We start from the raw sequence: 21,041 nt of genomic DNA on the forward strand, positions 1-21,041 counted from the left end.
CCAATGGAAACCACATATTAAATTTTGAATCAAAGATAGAACAATTGTAGTGTACTTAAAAAATCTCCCATAAACGGTAAAAAAAAGTACCCAATGGCCAGTTCACTTTTACCAACTTTTGACTAGTTTGTCTCCTTTTCTCCTTCTAATGTTGTCAAAAACTGAGGAGCAAAACCACCCAACAGGGGTAGTAAAGTGTGGGAATCCAACGTTGAGTATAATCATATTTACCTACTTTTGGGTACAACTAACTTACTATTGGATATAAAGCGAGTGGAAAATTCCATACGAATTACACACAAGTAAATGAAAACTACTTTGGCCCGCTGTACCTACTTTTGGGTTCCTGCACTATAGTGCCGAGATGAGTGAAAATAATTTACTTTTGGGTACTTTTTTCTTACCGTGTAGTAATTTATCACTACGCGATCTCTAAACCTTCATCAATTCTTACCAGTTTTTGCATAGGTTTATTTTTTATCAATCATACTGGAAGATGATCGTAGTGATTGCAAATACTTTCATCGAATTTGAGCAGCCTACTGGTAATATACGCAAATGAATAACACGTTACAAGATCATTTCAAATCCAAAGTTTTAAGTCAAATGTCTTTCGGCTATTTGTCTTATGCACAATTCAATATCAAGATTATTTGCGATTTTGTGGGGTTCATAAGAAAATATTATTCCTGACAGAAACTGGTATTAATCCTCTTTGTGGAAGCCATCATAGGAATTGATGAATTTACTTTACGGTCGACCAGCAGATGGAAATGATGTGAAAATGATAATGACGTTTTGCTATGTATGGGATATTTTTAAGTACATCATCACTTTTGTGGTTTTGAATTTCAAACCTAGGGGTCGCATGCACTGGTGCAGTTTCGCGTGAATTCATCAATAGAATATGAAAGTTAGAAGGATCAGATATCATCCCATTTACGATGCTACCTGGATGTGGTTTTAAGTAAGCATAACTTAAAAAATGGTCAAAGTTGTCAATGAATAATAATAACAATAAAAACGCCTATTATCTGGATATATCTTGAGACATTAGGTAAACGTTAAAGAGACCCACACAATTTAAATACAATTAACAATAATACAAAACAATAAATCCAGAAAGTCCTTAACCTATATATCATCCATTTTAAATTTCAGAGACATCCCTGAAGACGTGCTGAACACATATTGTTGGATTCATTCGACATACACAGTCGTAGACGCCTTTATGAAGAAACAAGGTCAGGAAGTGCCATTCCCAGGAGTAGATAACTCACAACGAAGCGGTGCGTTGACAATTCGGCATACCAAGTACTATCAATGGGTAGCTTTTACTTTATTTTTTCAGGTAAGTGTCTTCAGTAATATGTTATCTCATAGAAACATTTCATTCACAACTGTTCACGGTTGGCACAATCATGTCACTAGTTGTATTTTCATAGCTCACTCCTTTTTCTATTTATGCATCATTTTCACCCATTAGTTAACTTAAATTGCAGTCCGTCGTTTATAACTTCTCCATGCATACATAGCGTAGCATTTTAGAGGGGAACGAGAGCCTGAGTTTTGACTGGCCAGCAGAATATAGAACGAGGAAGAGAAAGGTCCTATATTGGTAAAAAAAAATGCAATCGTAATTTAAGTATATATCCTTAAACCAAACAGACGGTCACTAGTTTACCAATTTAAAATTACAGAATACATACATTTTAATAAGTTCTATCAACCGTGGAACGATGCGTAATCATGGCAAAGATTTCTTAAAACAAAGGCATCCCGTACCTAAGCGTCCAAATAAAGTACGCTATTATTAGCTAAAAATGTGGAGTATTTTTGATAAATTATACAGTTAAAAATAGTAATGTAAAGTTGATGCACATAAATGCAACATCACACACACTTTTAAATAAAAGTTGATGTAATGCTATGGACAAGTTATCTAATATTTCAAACTTGTAAGCAATATTTATGTCAAGCGAGTAGTTTGTGTGAAATGAAATACATGTTTTTTACGTGAGATAGGTTACCTCACTAGTCAAATTCAGAACTGTTTGGTGTGTATAAGGCATCAATTTTATTACCCCGTATTTGTGCAAAACTTAACGAAAGCAATTTTACATATTACTTAAGTCAATAAGTTTTACTATGTGCTCGCTAAATAGGTACAATTATAAGCTGAAAAATACCTGGGTACTCAGACTAAATATAATTTGCCCGAGTACTCAGATTATCAGTTGTAAAATACCTAACTAATCAGAAAACATCAATCATTGCCTTTGAAATAAGTAAATAAAGTGTGTGATTCAAATTTTCGGTTCCCTGACCTAAAACGGGTGTTCGATCTCCATACTTATTCAAACTTAAAAACCTCGTGTTAAAATCATAACGCAAGCTTTTCTTTATGAAACCCTCACATTCAATTCAAGACCAATTTTATTGCAATTGCATGAAAAAGTTACAGCTAAATTAACTTTACTTACAATTAGAATAAAATTCGCCATGAATACAATTTTGACTGCAAAATAAATGCAAATTTGGGTCATTCCGTACCAAGTGATATTGACCTCTTCCAATTTTGACTAAATTAGGATTAGATTCTTATTTCAGACCAACTTTCAAAATATAATTTGATATACCGATCGGAGCATATTTTTCGAGATTTTCAAGTAAGCACTACTTTCTTTTGTTAATTTTCTCCGGCACTAATGAGGCTGCAGATAGCATTGGGTAGGCCAGTATCGTCTGGTAGATTACATTTTGGTGGTGCGTTACTGGCATTAAGATCTATCACTTAAGACAAGTCCGAACTACTTCAAATTAGGGGAACAGGATTGTTTTGTAATCAAAAGAACACATCTTAGTCCTTTTTCCTTTGTATACCTTGTTGATAGTAACAAGCCTCGGCTTTGTCCACCGAAGATGATCTTGAAACAAAGATAAAATGAGATAAGTAGTTATTTTCCATCTTTTATTCACTGTTCTCTAGTTTGAAATGGTTAAGACTAGGGTTCTGATGCATGGTCAGTATCGCTGTTATTGCTTGATTTTGTTGCGAAGGATTTCGATTTCGACTAACAAAGATGTACGCCTTTGAAAAGTGTTCCAACCCTCCGAAGGGTACAAAGAGCGGGACCTTTTAATTAGAGTCGGATCCTTGCGATAAAGGCAAAAATGACAACTGTATCTAAACCGAATACTTCATCATGTGTCAATAGTGGTGGAATAATACGACAGGCACTAAACTAAGGACACGGGGTATACCACAGTAGACCAAAAAACTAGTCGCAGTGGATTTATGTCCCGAAAAGAGGAAAAAATATCATTAGGAACTGTATATATAAGATAATTGGACAAGCTCAATCTGAAATGATTATTTTTATAATTCACATTTCAAAACGAAATTTTAATAATTCACGTTTGAAAAAAATAAACGGATTTTGTCTCAAAGAGGATGTATTTTAATTTTCAATTTGATGGGACCATCGTGTTCCCCATCCTTTTAAACATATGAAACACTGAACGACGAAATTTTCAACGAGTTGCATACAATCATTTTTGCACTCAAAATATCAGGGCAAAATGATCCTAAAGTAAATAAGCTTTGTTTACGTTCTATTCTTGCTTCAGAAATGGGCGGCAACGTTCCGAAGTCTACTAAGCGGTCATGGGCCTTTGAACAACTACGATCGGAATTGGATTCAGTCAAAAACGAAGACGTTCATCTTGGTCATGATCTTTATTATGAGGGTCATATTACCACATTATTGTAGTGCATTTTGCCTCATCATTATGGTGCACCTTTCCCCTTTGTGGTAGTGCATTTTGCCCCGACTAGGTCCATTTCCAAATTATTTTATCAATTTTAAAATAACTTTTTAAGGTATTTTTTCAAAGTTTTCATCTATGCTGCGAATATAAACATCTAAATAATGCTTAAGAGGACTTATGCACTACATGATATTCACTATTGCTTTTAATTTTAAGGGGAAAATACCTTGATTTCCTTAACTGGTGCATTGTACCAAAAGAACCTCTAATACTGGTTGGATGTAAAAAATCGTGTGTTCAAACGTCAAACTACATTGTAAATGGCTATGTGTACCATGGTAAAGTGGGTGGAGCAGTATCAAATCACACCATTAATTAAAAGCTCATGAGGGCTGCATTATGAACTTGAACTTGAGTCACCAGCAAAGTTGATATTTAGAAACTTTGCCTTCATTTGGCGATATCAAAAGTAGTTTGGAGTTCTGCCGTTAGGTTAGCGCTTTTGTTATCTTTTAATTTAGCTTTTTAAAGGGTGATACGGTCAAAATTTGGTCAAGGGAAAACGCGTGTAAATCGGTGAAATCGTTTATTTAAAAATCAAATTAAATTTCTTTTTCAAGTTCAATTAGTATAAAATTCAGGAAAAATATTCAGTTAGGCTTCCGCTTTTCCAAATCCGAATTGCCGGGCCTTACGCTTGACCCCTGCCATCAGATTTTGTACAGCCACCTTGTCCACCTTCTTCGCCGCAGAAAGCCAGTTTGCCTTGAACTGCTGCTCGCCCTTAGCAGTTTTTTTGGTCTTCTTTAGGTTCCGCTTGACAATAGCCCAGTATTTCTCAATTGGGCGGAGCTCTGGCGTGTTGGGAGGGTTCTTGTCCTTGGGAACCACCTGCACGTTGTTGGCGGCGTACCACTCCATGGCCTTTTTACCGTAATGGCAAGATGCCAAATCCGGCCAAAACAGTACGGAACAACCGTGTTTCTTCAGGAAAGGCAGCAGACGTTTATTCAAACACTCTTTCACGTAAATTTCTTGGTTGACAGTCCCGGAAGCTATGAAAATGCTGCTTTTCAAGCCACAGGTACAGATGGCTTGCCAAACCAGATATTTCTTTGCGAACTTTGACAGTTTCATGTGCTTGAAAACATCTGCTACCTTTCCCCTTCCTTTTGCCGTATAAAACTCCTGTCCCGGAAGCTGCTTGTAGTCGGCTTTGACGTAGGTTTCGTCGTCCATTACCACGCAGTCAAACTTCGTCAGCATCGTCGTGTACAGCCTCCGGGATCGCGCTTTGGCCGTCGTATTTTGTTTATCATCGCGATTTGGAGTCACTACCTTCTTGTAAGTCGATAGTCCGGCTCGTTTTTTGGCTCGATGCACGGTTGTAGACGATACACCCAGCTTATTTGCGGCATCTCGGAGAGAGAGGTTAGGGTTTCGCTTGAAACTACCGGCAACTCTCTTTGTCGTCTCAGCGGCTTCCGGTTTTCGATTTCCCCCCGATCCAGACTTCCTGGCTGTCAACAAACGTTCCCCAAACACTTTAATTACATTTGTAACGGTTGATTTGGCAACTTTTAGCGATTTTGCCAACTTTGCGTGCGAGTAGCTCGGATTTTCGCGATGCGCGAGCAAAATTTTGATACGCTGCTCTTCTTGCTTGGACGGCATTTTGACAACTGAAGAGTGAATTCCAAAATCAAAATAGGAGCAACATTCTACACACACACACCTTCAAAATGAGGGGTGTTCAGGTTTTTTAAATGCAAAATTGAAAGAAATACGTCAAGTTGATATTGACCAAATTTTGACCGTATCACCCTTTAGAAGGATGGTGGCTTTTTGAGCAACTCTTTTGAAGAAACCAACTTTGTATGTCCTTTAGTTTTTGAGATTTGTAGCACTTTTAAGAAAATAAATGGCGATGGTTGATTTTTACCAAAAAATTCCCTATTTATGGGCAGGCATGGAAAATCATTTGCATTCATTTCGTAAATGAATGCCCATAACTTTTTTTATTAACAGAATTTCGCAAAATGATGTATGAAACTTTTTGTTAAGAACTCAAATCCGTATCTCTTATGCATGACGAACCAGAGCAAACAGAATCCACTACTGTTTTTCAGTGAATGTATTTTACATTTACTGAAAAACAGTAACGAGTCCTGCCCGCATAAGAGATACAGACAAGGTGCCTTCTATTCATTTTGACTAAGAAAATGTTTTATGAAATTATGGAATAATAAGATTATATGATAATATTTTGTTTGTGTACGCAACAAGAAAATATTGTGAAGTTTGTGTCTAACGCATAATACCAGCCAATTTTGCTACATTAGCGTCGCAATAAGCGATTTTGTCATTTATCTCACCCACTCTTCGCTCTTCACTCTTCGCGAAGAGGCGGTCAGAAAATCGCTCATTGTGACTCTTTTGAAGCAAAATTTTCATGTTTTGTGTGTCAAACATAAACTTTACAATCTTTTCTTGTTACTTACACTTACAAAATATTATCATAATATCTTATTATTCCGTAATTTCATAAAACAAGTTTTTCGCCAAAATGAATGGAAGGCACCCTTGGATACAGATTTGAGTTACGGGCAACCGTTACCGTTGATGACCGGAAGCAAGTTAACCAAATTGTTGCGTGCGAGCTTTTTTCATTGAAATACCGAGTCTACATACCCAGTAGTGAGGTAGAAATTGAAGGAGTGGTCACCGAAGCGAGTTTGACTAGTGATGATTTCTTGGGTCCCGATTCCTTCGGAATCTTTAAAATCCGTGCTATGCCGAAGGTGAATACTGGACTGCCTTAAAATGCAGTCAGTATCCGTAGTGAAGCCTACTCAATCTACCTACCAAATCTTATTCCTTGTGAAACTCGTTTCGTGTGACCTTTCGGGTTCAGAGTTACCTCACTACGTCACTATTGGCAAGGTTCGGCTGCCTGTACGTCTGTTTGTACCTTGGGTAATGAACTGGTCGAAATGTAAAGAATTTGGTCACACATCGGCATGCTTGGCATACACAGTTTTGGTCACGAACAGCTCATTTGCTTATAACTTTACACAGAGTTGACGAAACATCGTTCTTTTTGAAGCAGTAGATATAATAGAGTTTAAGCTTGTTATAGGTACATAAAACAAAGTAGATTTCAATTCTAGTAATAAACTGTATTTGTTTTTGTGTTGTAAAAATGAAGTGAGAAATGCTCGCTGCACATCTCGGACTTTAAAAGTAAAAATTCAATGGTCTTGATTCAAATGTTAAGATTTAACTACTTTTTGCATATCTATAGTAAGCTATGATCCTAATCTATCAATTACTTTAAAGAAAAACAAATTTCAACAACTGAGTGAAAAGTTATTAACAAATGAGCAGTTGGTGTGTACAACTGTGTATGCCAAGCATGCACATCGGACTACTGCTCGAACAAACCACGCTGCAATCAGTGTGGCGAGCAGCATCAAGAGGGCCCTTGCGGTGCTCCTCAAAAATGCGTGTACTGCAAGGAGAGCCTGCATACCCTGACTGACTGCCCGAGGTATAAACAGCAGGGAAACAAAATTAAGTGGTCTCTGCAAGCTCGCTCCAAGAGAACGATAGCAGAACTCTTGAAGAATACCGTTTCATCTTCTCAAACCACACCAAAAAGCAGTAATACGTTCTCCATTTTGCCAGTTGATGATCTAGACTCTGACTCAGAGGGCGGTGAGGATGTCCGTTTGTCTTTAAAGGCAATACGAGAAAACGAGCCAAAAAACACACCACCGAAAAGCCTCGCAAGGCTACTCGTATGGATCGCCCTCCCCTCTTGGAAAAATCAAGAGGTAACGGAAATGCACCGAAACCCATGCCACCGGGTTTTAAACCTTGTAATTATGACAAGAACTTTCCGTCGCTTCCAGGATCATCTAAAACCCCAGATGTTCCAGTTTTCGGCCAGAAAATCAGCTGAATAATCAGCAAGAACATGCTCCCATGTTCACGTTTTCTGGTATTGTGGATAGCTTCTTCAGTATATTCAATATCTCTGACTCAACGAGGAGCATTATTAATTTAGTGCTGCCAATGGTGAAAACTCTTTTGAAGCAACAAGCTCCTAGGTGGTCCTTCCTTGCATAGATCCTTTTATGGATAATTCTCCGAATGAGGTCGGGGATATGATCTCTGTTCTTCAGTGGAACTGTAGAAGTCTTATGCCAAAACTTGACACATTTAAATTTTTAGTTAACAACTCACTTTCTGATGCATTTGCCCTTTGTGAAACATGGCTCTCTTCAGACAAAGATCTTGCTTTCCACGATTTCAACATTATTCGCCTTGACCGCGCATATTCGTATGGAGGGGTGCTTCTGGGGATCAACAAGCTCCATTCCTTCTACAGAATTGATCTGCTTTCGGTGACAGGCATTGAAGTAGTTGCATGTCAGGTTAATATTCGAGGTAAATTCCTCAGTATTGCCTCAGTATATCTTCCACCGAGAACCGCGATCTCTCGTCAAAGTTTCGCGGATATCTGCACGGCTATGCATGAGCCACGGTTGATCTTGGGAGATTTTAACTCTCACGGTACAGGCTGGGGGGAACTGTACGATGACAACCGTTCAACCCTGATATACGACATGTGCGACTTCTTCAAAATGACAATTCTGAACACCGGGGAAGCAACACGAGTAGCCAAACCTCCTGCAAAAATAAGCAGATTAGACCTCTCACTTTGCTCGAGTTCACTATAGTTGGATTGCTCGTGGAAAGTAATTCTAGATCCCTACGGTAGGATAAGGATTGCACCGACGCGAACAGCGAGAAGTCCGCCGCGTTTAAACGCTTCCGCAAACACGGTAAGGTCGACAATTTCGAGCGGTACACCGACCTCGAGAAAACCTTAAAGGGCTTCACTAAAGCCAAAAAACGCGGTTACTGACGTCGGTTCATCGATGGTCTGTCGCGAGAGACTTCCCTGAGAACACTCTGGAATGTCGGCAGGAAAATGCGAAACGCGTCATCACCGGTCAACGAAGACAAGGAGTACTCGGACTGTTGGATATTCAGCTTCGCGCGGAAAGTTTGCCCGGATTCGGTGTCGGTTCAAACCAACGTTCGTGATCGTCCGTCGGGTAATAACGATATAGATTCCCCGTTTTCGATGGTGGAATTCTCACTTACTCTCCTTTCATGTAACAACTCAGCTCCAGGAATGGATAGAATCAAGGTCAACTTGCTGAAAAATCTCCCAGACGTCGCGAAGAGACGCTTGTTAACTTATTCAATCAATTTCTGGAGCACAACATTGTTCCGGATGACAGGAGGCAAGTAAGAGTTATTGCCATTCGAAAACCCATCGCGATGCTGTCCTGTATACGGATATGGTTGGAGAAAATGGTTCTTTTTCGTCTAGACAAATGGGTCGAGTCGAATGATTTACTTTCAGATACACAATTTGGATTTCGGAGAGGCAAAGGAACGAGCGACTGTCTTGCGTTGCTTTCAACTGAAATTCATCTGGCCTATGCGCAAAAACAGCAAATGGGTTCAGTTTTCTTGGACATTAAGGGGGCTTTTGATTCTGTTTGTATCGATGTCCTTTCGGATAAACTGCACGATAGTGGGCTTTCACCAACTATGAACAACTATTTGAGCAACTTGTTGTCTGAGAAATATATGAGCTTTTCTCATGGAAACTCGACAACTTCACGAATTAGTTACATGGGTCTCCCCCAGGGCTCATGTTTAAGCCCCCTTCTTTATAATTTGTATGTAAAAGACATTGATGGTTGTCTTGATGAAAATTGCTCGCTAAGACAGCCTGCAGATGACGGGGTTGTGTCCGTTATAGGGCCAAGTGCACCGGACCTGCAAGGACCATTGCAAGATACCTTAGACAATTTGTCTACTTGGGCTATGAAGCTAGGTATCGAATTCCCTCCGGAGAAAACTGAGTTGGTTGTTTTTTTTCTAGGAAGCATCATCCTGCACAGTTACAGCTTCAACTAAAGGGTAGAACAATCACTCAAAGTATATCTTTCAAGTATTTAGGTGTCTGGTTCGATTCCAAAAGCACGTGGGGAAAACATATTGCGTATGTGAAACAAAAATGCCAACAAAGAATCAATTTTCTTCGTACAATTACTGGAACTTGGTGGGGAGCACACCCGGAAGATCTGATCAGGTTTTATCGAACAACCATCTTATCGGTTCTAGAGTACGGTAGCTTCTGCTTTCAATCCGCGGCGAAAACACATATCCTGAAGCTGCAACGGGTTCAATACCGTTGCCTCCGAATCGCGCTTGGCTGTATGCAATCGACGCATACGATAAGCCTCGAAGTACTCGCGGGTGTTCTCCCACTGACAGATCGTTTCACTGTCTTTCCGGTTTCTCATCCGTTGTAAAGTAATGAACCCATTGGTAATAGAAAACTTTGAGAAGCTCGACAGAAATCCTCAAACAAAATTCATGAGTCTCTATTACGAGTACATGACGCTGGAGATTGGCTCTTCTTCATTCAATTCCTCTCGTGTTTATCTCCAAGGCTTTTATAGTTCCTCTGTAAATTTTGATCTGACCATGTTGCAAGAAATCCGTGGAATACCAGATCACCATCGGTCGATGGTGGTTCCCTTAATTTTTGAAAACAAGTACCACCATGTTAGTAACAATAAGAGTTTTTTCACAGATGGGTCAACTATAAACGCTTCCACTGGACTTGGAGTATTCAACGAATTTCATAGCGCCTCATATCAACTGCAAAAACCCTGTTCTGTATACGTTGCGGAATTAGCAGCCATATTCTACGCAGTAGGGTAACCAACTGATTTTGGACCCCTAGAGGAAGTGAGATCACGTTTATGTCAAAATAATATTAATTGTTTATTATTATTATGCAATTTACATGCGGTTGTGTTTGAAAGCTACTTATCTTGGATGTAAAATGTCACTAGATGTTTTATTTATTGATATATACTCGAAAAATAATTCTTTTCACATCATGATATTCACATATTTTGGACCCTTCCACTTGATTTTGGACAGTGTCCATAATATATTTTGGACACACTGAATGGGAACGAATATATTTTGGACATGCTGAAGTTCTTTCAACCTATGAGCCTAAAATTAATTACGACGGTCACTTCTTCCTATCTCGCATTTGTTAGGTCCGTCTAGGTGGGAAAATTTTCAAAGAAGGTGCCGTAAAACGGGGTGAAATTGATCAGCGGGGTGAATTTGATCGCTGAGTATACCCAATATTGTACTTATGCATAATATTTTTACAATGTATACAAATATACATTCGTACGCTTAGTAACGAAAAACATGTTACACATGAAAAAATATCACGAGAAATTTCAGCGATCAATTTTGCCCCGCTGATCAATTACACCCCGTTTTACGGTATGCATAAAAGTTAACCCCCCGTTACTCGCGCTGTTGTACTTTGTACAACACATATGAGTTTTCCATTGCCATTTTGTTGCTGCCAATCGATCTGAAACCAACTTGTATTCCTCAAAAAACTTGTTTTGAACTAAAAAAGCTAAACTTTGATTACAATTAACCCCCAAAATGCGGATAATAGAGAAAATTTAAATGGAAACCGCCTAAACGGTGTCCATACTACGTGGGATTGACTTAATTGGTTACAACATGGAATATCTCGAGATCCTGACCAGATAGAAAGTTACTGTCTTCGGCAAAGTTGTTCAGGAGGTCAAAGCCTATTTCTTAGTGTACAATAGTTCAGAATTATCTCACTTCGTGGTGCTAGTATACATGTGAAATTCTCGTGTATAAAATATCTCTAGATCCTGACCAGATAGAAAGTAAATGCCTTCAGCAAAGTTGTTCAGGAAGTCAAGCTCTTTTCGTTGGTGGAGTAGTTCAGAAATTTCACACTACGAGGCGCTAGTATATACGTGTAATTCTCGCATATACAATAGCTCGAGTTCTTGACCAGCTAGAAAGTTACTGTATTGGGCAAACTTGTTCAGGGGGTCAAGACTTTTCGACTGGTAGACAGTAGTTCAGAATTTTCTCACCACGTGGCGTTTGTATACATATACACTTCTCGCATATGATATATCTCGAGATCCTGACCAAATAGAAAGTTACTGTCTTTGAAAAAGTTGTTCAGGAGGTCAAAGCCTATTGCTTGGTGTAGAATAGTTCAGAATTTTCTCACTATGTAGTTTTAGTATACACGTTAAATTGTCTCATATAAAATATCTAGAGAGCATGACAAGATAGAATGTTACTGTCTTGGGCAAAGTTGTTCAGGGGATCAAGGCCTTTTGGCTAGTGGACGGTAGTTCAGAATATTTCACTTCATGGTACTAGTATATACGTACAATTCTAACATATGATATATCTCAAGACCTGCTAAAAATGTACTGTAATCGGCAAAGTTGTCCAGGAGATCAAACCCTATCGTTGGTGGAAAGTACATAATTTTCTCACTAGGTGACGTTGAAAGACACGTGAAATCCTTGCATATAAAATATCTCTAAATGACCCGCATACTAGTGCCACGTAAAGGGAAAATTCTGAATTACTGTACACCAACGAAAAGATCCTAACATCCTGAACAACTTTGCCGAAGACAGTAATTTTTTATATGATCAGGATTTCGAGATATTTTATATGAGAATTTCACGTATATACTAGCACCATATAGTGAAAAATTCTGAACTATAGGCTTTGAACTCCTGAACAACTTTTTCGAAGACAGTAACATTCTATCTGGTCAGGATTTCGAGATATATCACATGCGAGAACTTCACATGTATACTAGCGCTATGTAGTGAGTAAATTTTGAACTACTGTCCACCAGCAAAAAGGTTATGATCTCTAGAACTACTTTGGCAAAGACAGTAACTTTCTATCTGGTCAGGATCTCGAGATATTCCATGTTGTAACCAATTAAGTCAGAACCCTCGAAGTATAGACACCATTTACGCGGTTTCCATTTACATTTTCTCTATTATCCGCATATTTTGGGGGTTAACTGTAATACATATTTAGCTTGTTTAGTTAAAAGCAAGTTTTTTGATGAATACTCGTTGATTTCAGATCGATTGGTAGCTCGGCTGCAAAATGGAAATGGAAAACTCACACTGTTGTACAAAGTACAACGCGTGAGTACTCGTGTTACAAAGGTTGGCGCGAGTAACGGAGGAAATATAATATAACATAAGGAAACAACTGATCATACCATAAAAAAATCATTCAGAAGTAAATCTTAATACGGAGACCTGACTCTATGCTTGCAGTCCATATTATTTTTTGTATGGGCTGTTCATAAACTACGTAGACGGTTTTTGAGAGATTTCAACACCCCCCCCCCCTTCCGTAGAAGACAGTCTCAAACACAAAATTTAAAAAATTGTATGGACCGTAGACATCTGCCAAGCGCTCCCACCCCCCTAAAGCGTCTACGTAGTTTATGAACAGCCCCTTAGTTAAATGCGTTTGGAAGATAGGAAAACTTTTGTGGAAAACTAGGAAAACTCAGAGTGGACCACTCTACGTGTTTTGCCGTTTTTCCCATTTTGAAGCGCCTGATAAACAAGAAATATATTTAAAAACAATGAATTCATATAATTTTGATTGATTTACTTACCAATTTTATCAGAAATCTGAGATAATAGCACGATCGACCAACCGGAATTTTTTTTGTCGCTCTTTTGATGATTCTCATTTGATAAGTGTCCAAAATAAGTTTATAACATTTTTTTACGATCTTTTTTGGACACTTTTTATTTAATACTTTTTAAGTAAAATCTTAAGGTGAAATCTTTATAAACACGTGAAATACATCTTCCAAAGTCAGATAAACTGATTTGATAAAAAAAAAAAATCATTGAATTGTATATTTTGGACCAAATTTAAAACAAGTCCACTAACGCCGATTCCTCTTGACAAACGGCGAAACATGAAACTTTTTCGATAACATTTTCTAAAACTGCATAAATTGAGCAATTGTAAGCAATTTGAGGTGAGCTAATGATCTTGAGACATAGCAAGTAATTGAAAGAATGTAATTACAACATCAACCCAGATGAATTTGAAGAAACTAGACAGTAAGCGAGGAAAATATATGAAAAGGGTCCAAAATATGTAGGGGTCCAATTCAAGTTGGTTACCCTAGAGCAAATTGCCTCATTACCATCTGATCACTATTTTATTTTTACAGATAGCCTTAGCTTGTTGGAGGCTATTCGATCAATGAGGCCGACTCCTCGTATTTCTTGACCGAAATCCGAGCTAAATTGAGTACATTATCTTTTTTTTTTATTAATTACTTTATTTGTACAGGCTCAATCGAATAAACTTTACAGAACCGAGTTATAATTTGTGTTATACATTATTACTGCCTTATATTTAAAGTTAAAGGAACTGGACCGAATACTCGCGGTTGTCTCGAGGTTAGTGGAGATTTACAATATTTTGGATGGGAAAAAGGGAGTAGGAGGTTTGAAATTTGATTTACGATACAATATTTAATTAATCCTAAAACGTGAACTTATTTCTATTCATCTTGAAAACAAACATTCAACAAAACCCACACGAACAAAACAAAAACTAAACACAAGGTTAGTCAAACTCACAATCTAAGGTTATAATTCTTCAAGAAAACATATATAAGTTTCATAAACTCCAGATCGCGTCTACCCAAAACATTCCGAACTGAAACATTGGGTTGTCTACCTCGAGCCCGAAGGGAATCGTACAGCTCAGATCAGACTCCACGATGCTCAGCACAAGACCAAATGATGTGATCTGCGTCTTGATAACCTTGTCCACATTCACAGAGATTGCTGTCCCCCAGCCCAACACGGAACAAGTGAGAGTTTAACAAATAGTGATTGGAAATGAGGCGAGACATCACACCAATGAAGTCTCGACCCACATCTAACCCTTTGAACCAAGGACTCTTCGACACCTTAGGGATGATCGAATAATGCCATCGTCCCAAACTCCCTACACTCCATTGAGTACTTTATCTTACTGCTCCTATACTATCACCTTTTTTCCTTTTCTTTTGGTTTGTTTTCCGTCGATCTTGTTGTCCGTGCTGAGCATCAATGCTACCGACGCTCCAGGAAGGCAGCTCCCACACCTGGACCCTACCTATCGACCCATCAACTCATGAACCGGGGACCAACGGCTTTACTTCCGTTTCGAAGGAGAAGGCGTGATCAGAGATGTTATGCCTCAGAACATCCCGGCGGCGCCGACTGGGATAGAACCCAGGCCTGCTAAGGTGGGCGCTATGGAAGGCGATATTTTTGATCAACAAATCCCCTTTGCGGAATTTTTCTCAATTACCCGTCAGCACGTCCTCACCAACTGGCAACAAAAATGTAATGATAGTGATCTGGGAAGATGGTTACATTCTATTCTCCCACAGGTATCGAACAAGCCATGGTTCAAAGGATTGGACATGAGCCGTGACTTTATACGTGTCATATCAAGGCTCATGTCCAATCACTACTCACTAGACTCGCATTTCTTCCGAATCGGGCTCGCAGGCAGCAATTTGTGCGCTTATGATAGTAGCTATCACGAAATTGACCACGTGCTTTGGTCATGCACCCTCCATTGTGTTGCTAGATCCAAGTTATCCGCATCCATCAGGGCCCGAGGGAAACAACCTATGCGGCCCGTTAGAGACATCTTGGCGAACCGAGATCTCGACTATTGCAATTTAATTTATGTGTTTTTAAAACGGATAGATCTGAGGATTTAGTAGTTAGTGTCATCGTGTGTTCCCCCAAGGTGTTAGCTGCCCATCGGTGTACCCCCATGTTTGTCTTTTTCATCAGTTGGTCGCTTAGTTCGAGATCAAGAGCACATTACTTTCCAAACCTTGTGTTCTCAATCCCTACCCTGCCATCCATCTGTTACAATTTGTTATCTCTAACCTCGAGATGGCCGCGAGTAATCGGCCCCCGCTTTACTAACGTTAGTTTTAAGAAATTTTGTAATCTAAACAATGAATATCGGCTCCGCAAAGCTACGGCAAATGAGCCTGGAAAAATAAACGCATTATATAAAAAAGGTATTTTTTTGGTATCCAAATATCAATTATTGTGATTTGCTAAGTATTTTGCATGTAATTTCTTGGTATTATTCTTTTTCCTGGTCTTAACTGATTCATGTCAACTTTGTAGCCAATTGGTTACCCATGCTGGATTCGATTCTGATCACCTTCCAGTAACGTTTGAAATATCTCATGATTTAATTTCTAATCCCAACAGCTCTACTTTCAATTAGCATAGAACTGATTGGGAGCAATATCGAACATTTATGGAATATAGCTTTGATCCAAACATACCTTGGTAAACCAAATATGAAATTAATTATGCTCTTGAATCTCTGACTACTTCTGTAGTTGAAGCAAGAGCTGCCTCAGTACCAAAATGCGAGGTTAAATTCGATTCAATTATAACACTAATTCACAAATAACAGTTAAAAAATTAACTTGAATCTTTTACCAATGATTCTTGTGTAAAATCGTGCGCTGAATCTAAAAATGCAGTCAAATAAAATCACAGTAGGATAGTTTTCGAGATATAGCTAAAAAACTTTTAAAAAATGTATTTACTAAAAGACAAATATCTCCGATTGCAATAAAGTTTTATGTACTTTTTTATTATTATTATTATGGTCACTTTAACACTCTTGGGTCATTCGTGACTTGTCTGGAGAAAAATCCAGCTGAAGCTTCTAGCTACCGTCCAATAAGTTTGCTTTCTTCAATAAAAAGTTTATTGAAAAGATAATTTTAAATAGAATGATGCTTCACCTCAATAGGAACTCCATTTTTGCAGATGAGCAGTTTGGATTCCGCCATGGGCATTCAACTACTCATCAACTCTTAAGAGTCATAAAACAAATCTGAAGGCTGCTCAACTGGATTTGCTCTTTTAGATATAGAAAAAGCATTCAACAGCGCTAAATTGAAAAAGTTATTTTTCCACTCTATATTACGAAATTAGTTCAAAATTGTTTAAATGACAGAACTCTGCAGGTAAATTATCAAAATTAGAAATCTGTTCGACTACCTCTTAGAGCAGGAGTTCCTCAGGGTAGCATTCTTGGGCCTATATTGTACAACATTTTCAAATCGGGCCTCCCTGATTTGCCCCAGGGTTGCCACAAATCTTTGTTCGTCGATGATACAGGCATTTCTGCTAAAGGAAGAAGTCTTCATGTCATTTGCAGCAGACAGCAGAAAATTTTAAATATTTCTCTTCTTATTTACAAAAAAAAAGAAGATTTCTTCCAACGCTTCCAAAACCCAACTTTTCAATATTAAGCCTAGAGCTTCCTTTTTTGAAACCTAGTAGTAGTCCCATAGTCACTAAGAACGTAGTTCCAATTTCCTGGTCGAACCAAGTGAAATATCTTGGGTTAGTACTTGACCATAAAATAGCTTTTAAAGATCACATTAAGGCTATTCAAGCCAAATGTAACAAATATATAAAATGTTTATATCCTCTTATAAACAGGAAATCCAAACTTTGCCTGACGAATGAACTTCTAATATTTAAACAAATGTTTAGACCGGCCATGCTTTACTCTGTGCCAATATGATCTACCTGTTTCACGACCAGGAAAAAAGCACTTCGAAGGATTCAGAACAAAGTTCTGAAGATGATTTTGAAGTTGCCTCCCTGGTAAGGGGTCGTCCATTAATTATGTCACACATTTAGGGGGGAGGGGGGGTTTTGAAAACTGTGACGAGCCATACAAAAAAAATTAAGGTCCATACAAAAAATGTGACAAAGGGGGGAGGGGGGGTTGAAAATGGGCCAAATTTGCGTGACATAATTAATGGACCATCCCTAAAGTACTACCGAGGTACATAGAATTTCGAATTTTGAGGCTTTAGAATAAATGTCTAACAAAATAAATAATAATTTCAGGCAAAAATCGCTGCAATCCTCAATTGCAACGATTAATTTCGTTCATACTTTAAGATAATAGTTAAGATTTAGTTTTAGATTTTAGTTTTAAGATGTCAATTGTCATACTGATATGCATAATAAATGCATGTCTAAAAAAACCTGTTTACAATACTGAATTGCAAACAATCAAAAAACACTTAGATATATCATAGCAATTAAGGCTGGTAAATTACTGTAGTAGCTGGAGCAACAAGACTTAAATGAAATGTAATATTTATTTTGAATTCGGAACAAATCAAGAGCAAATTTTCATTATGTCTAAAGTAACATTCGCACCGATCCTATAAAATAAATTTTTGTTTTGATGACCGAAAAGTTATTCCAATTTCCAATTAAACACATATAATCTCATAGTGATAGCAATGTTTAACATATTAAGCAGAGTTTTAATCATACAAAGCAGATCGCTAGCTGTCATGCTAAAAATACTGGTTTTTGAGGAAAAAAGTTATTATATGTCGTTTAGTGGTCCCCCAATGTTACTTAAGTCAAAGTGTATTTACCAGGATATTTGAGAGAATTATCAATCACGTCTCCTTACGTGCAGCCTATTCATCATTTTAGGACCACCGAAATCATCTTAGCAACAAACAGTTCGATTTATTCACTTTAAAAGCGAAACGACGAACGTACACTTTTCACAGGTTTCTCTGCACTGTTACTTAAGAAAAAACGGCATCTCCATAGAAATCAGGTAACTTAAGTAACATCGAAAAATATTTTCATGGGAAGTTGATTACATCAAAAAGCAATGTTACTGGTAAAATTTTTAAAATGGGATGTGATCCTATATTCGGACAGTATAAACATAGAGGTAACTCTAAGACTAGTAGGTCCCGAAGAAATGTGCCCAACTTTTTGGCTCAGCTCTGGTACTATCTTCGGTCCCAAGCTAATCGATTCACCCCTCGAAACATAGGAAAATCTAATAACCCCTCATTTTATCTGTCAAACTTTCATAGCGAATCAAAACAAACATTGTGTAGTACTACAATTTTGACTAGAATGGGGTGCGTTAATCGATTTGCTTGGGACCAATAGGCTAGTCAAGTAGTGAGCCAATTTAAAATCGTTAGTTTCGTATTGATTGTTGGTATAAAGGGCGAACACGAAATTATTGCGACACCGAAAATGTCATGCCAATTTTCTTATAATGTTTAGAATCAAACCAAAATTTTAGGGTAGTTTTATACATATATTTACTTCAAACATCAAAAGAAAAGTTAATCGATGGAGCCTTGAGTGTAAAATTGAACGCATTTTCGCTTGATGCCCTCCATCAAAGTCTTAACAGTGTCATCCGGTACCAGTTTCTCAGTTTTTTTTTCCATTTTCTTAACATGTCCTTCTCGTCTTTGACTGTCTTCTTGCTCTTCCGAAGTTCTCGCTTCATTATTGCCCAGTACTGCTCCACCGGGCGCAGCTCCGGACAGTTTGGCGGATTCATGTCCTTTGGAACAAAATGGACAGAATTGGCCTCATACCAGGACACTTTTAGAATAGTGGCATGATGCCAAATCTGGCCAAAAGAGCGGAGCTTCGTCGTGCTGCTGCAAGAACGGCAAAAGACGCTTTTCGAGGCACTCAGATTTGTAGATCTCGCCATTTACTGTGCCCTTTGTCACGAAAGGCTCACTCCTCAGTCCGCAAGAGCAGATGGCCTGCCAAATGAGATATTTGGAGGCGAACTTCGACATTTTCTTCTTCTTAAATTTGTCGTCCACATCGAACTTGCTCTTGCCGGTGAAAAACTCCAACCCCGGAATTTGCTTAAAATCGGCTTTTATATACGTTTCGTCGTCCATCACATAGCAGCCATATTTTGTCAGCATCTTCTCGTAGAGCTTCCGTGCCCGAGTTTTAGCCGTCGATTGTTGCCGCTCATCGCGGTTTGGGAAGTTCTGTACCTTGTATGTATGTAATCCAGCTCTCTTCTTTGCATTCTGGACGTAGCTCTGCGACATGCCAATCTTTTTAGCCAAATCACGGCTTGAGACGTTGGGATTTGCTTTAATCATCCGCTTCACCTTTCCCTCCGTCTTTTTGTTCTCCGGTCCCGGTTTTCTTCCAGCTCCTTTGCCGTGGTCCAACGTCAACCGCTCCTGGAACCGCTTCAACACTCTGGAGACGGTTGAATGGTGAATGTTCAACATTTTTCCCAACTGCCGGTGCGACAGGTCAGGAAATTCCAGGTGTTTGGAAAGAATTTGTTCTCTCAACTCGCGTTGGCTCACCTCCATTTTCGTTGAATCGAAAAACACGACTTCGAGTTTGACAGCATGTACACAATACACATCAATGAGAAAGTGTGCAAAATTTGGTTGATTTTTACCCAATGGTAAAAAAAAAGTTATGCCCTGTTGAATGTGTCGCAATAATTTCGTGTTCGCCCTTTATAGTGTAATAGCAGGAGCATCGATTCACACTGATAGCTCGACTTTGTTTACCTTTGTTACTTTCGACGTAATGAAAATTTTCTCTTGAAAAAAAGAGTTGAAAAAATGTTATTCCCCTTAAGTCGCCTCCTGGTCGTCACCATCATTAATTTATATTCATATCTTTCTAACAAGGCACCATATTTATCTACATACATTTTTGATAACTATGCTTATATTAAATTTTCTCAGCTAAAACTTTGCTCAAGATAACTTTTCGATTAAATATAAGGAACAAAAGTTATTAATGGTTCAAAACGCTGATGTCTTAAGATCATGCTCAATCAACTGCTCAGCTGGCAACCGTGGAGTATCAGGCACGTGACATAGAGCACAACATGGCTATTATGTCACACTCACCGAGATCACATTGACAGATTTTTGAGCATGACATTTTGAACCAATAAGATTCTGTAACAAGTTTGTGGGCTAAAAAAAATTAATTTTTGGAACTATTTGTTTCGGTATAAAAATAAGCGAGGGGGTCCTAGCTTTTTGCATGTACAAAAATCTGACAATGTGGCATCGCTGGTTACACAGCAAAATACAGTGTTGCCTACTAACCAGCTGCATGATCATATCATAAGATAACCAATTTCTTAAATAATGAATAACTATTTTATTTGATGATTGACCAAAAAACGATCTTTATCAAATTTATAGTTGACAAAATTACCAACAAGAAAAGCTCTCAGAAAAACATAGAAAAAGGGTAGAAGGCAATGACCAAAAAAATTGGATTTCCCAATTCTCATACATACTTCATATGGTTTGTGCTCAGTCACTTTCTAACCAAACAAATTCAAATTTTGGGAGGCTAATTTCAGCACTGTGGAGCGACACCTTCAAATTT

At 38.3% G+C, this 21,041-nt stretch overlaps 1 protein-coding gene across 3 annotated transcripts in view; it reads left to right on the plus strand.

The window, feature by feature from the left end:
• LOC135715328 (innexin shaking-B) overlaps positions 1 to 21,041 on the plus strand; it is a 157,620-nt gene that overhangs the window by 87,568 nt on the left and 49,011 nt on the right. For all 3 annotated transcript variants that reach the window (XM_065238646.1, XM_065238645.1, XM_065238647.1), the window contains one exon: positions 1,162 to 1,351. In XM_065238646.1, the coding sequence (XP_065094718.1) occupies positions 1,162 to 1,351 (190 nt within the window). The remainder of the gene's footprint in view (positions 1 to 1,161; positions 1,352 to 21,041) is intronic.

The sequence above is a fragment of the Ochlerotatus camptorhynchus genome, unplaced genomic scaffold (genome assembly GCF_037179485.1).
Source record: "Ochlerotatus camptorhynchus isolate MF236.1 unplaced genomic scaffold, CSIRO-AGI_Acam_v1.1 ptg000855l, whole genome shotgun sequence".
Lineage (NCBI taxonomy): Eukaryota > Metazoa > Arthropoda > Insecta > Diptera > Culicidae > Ochlerotatus > Ochlerotatus camptorhynchus.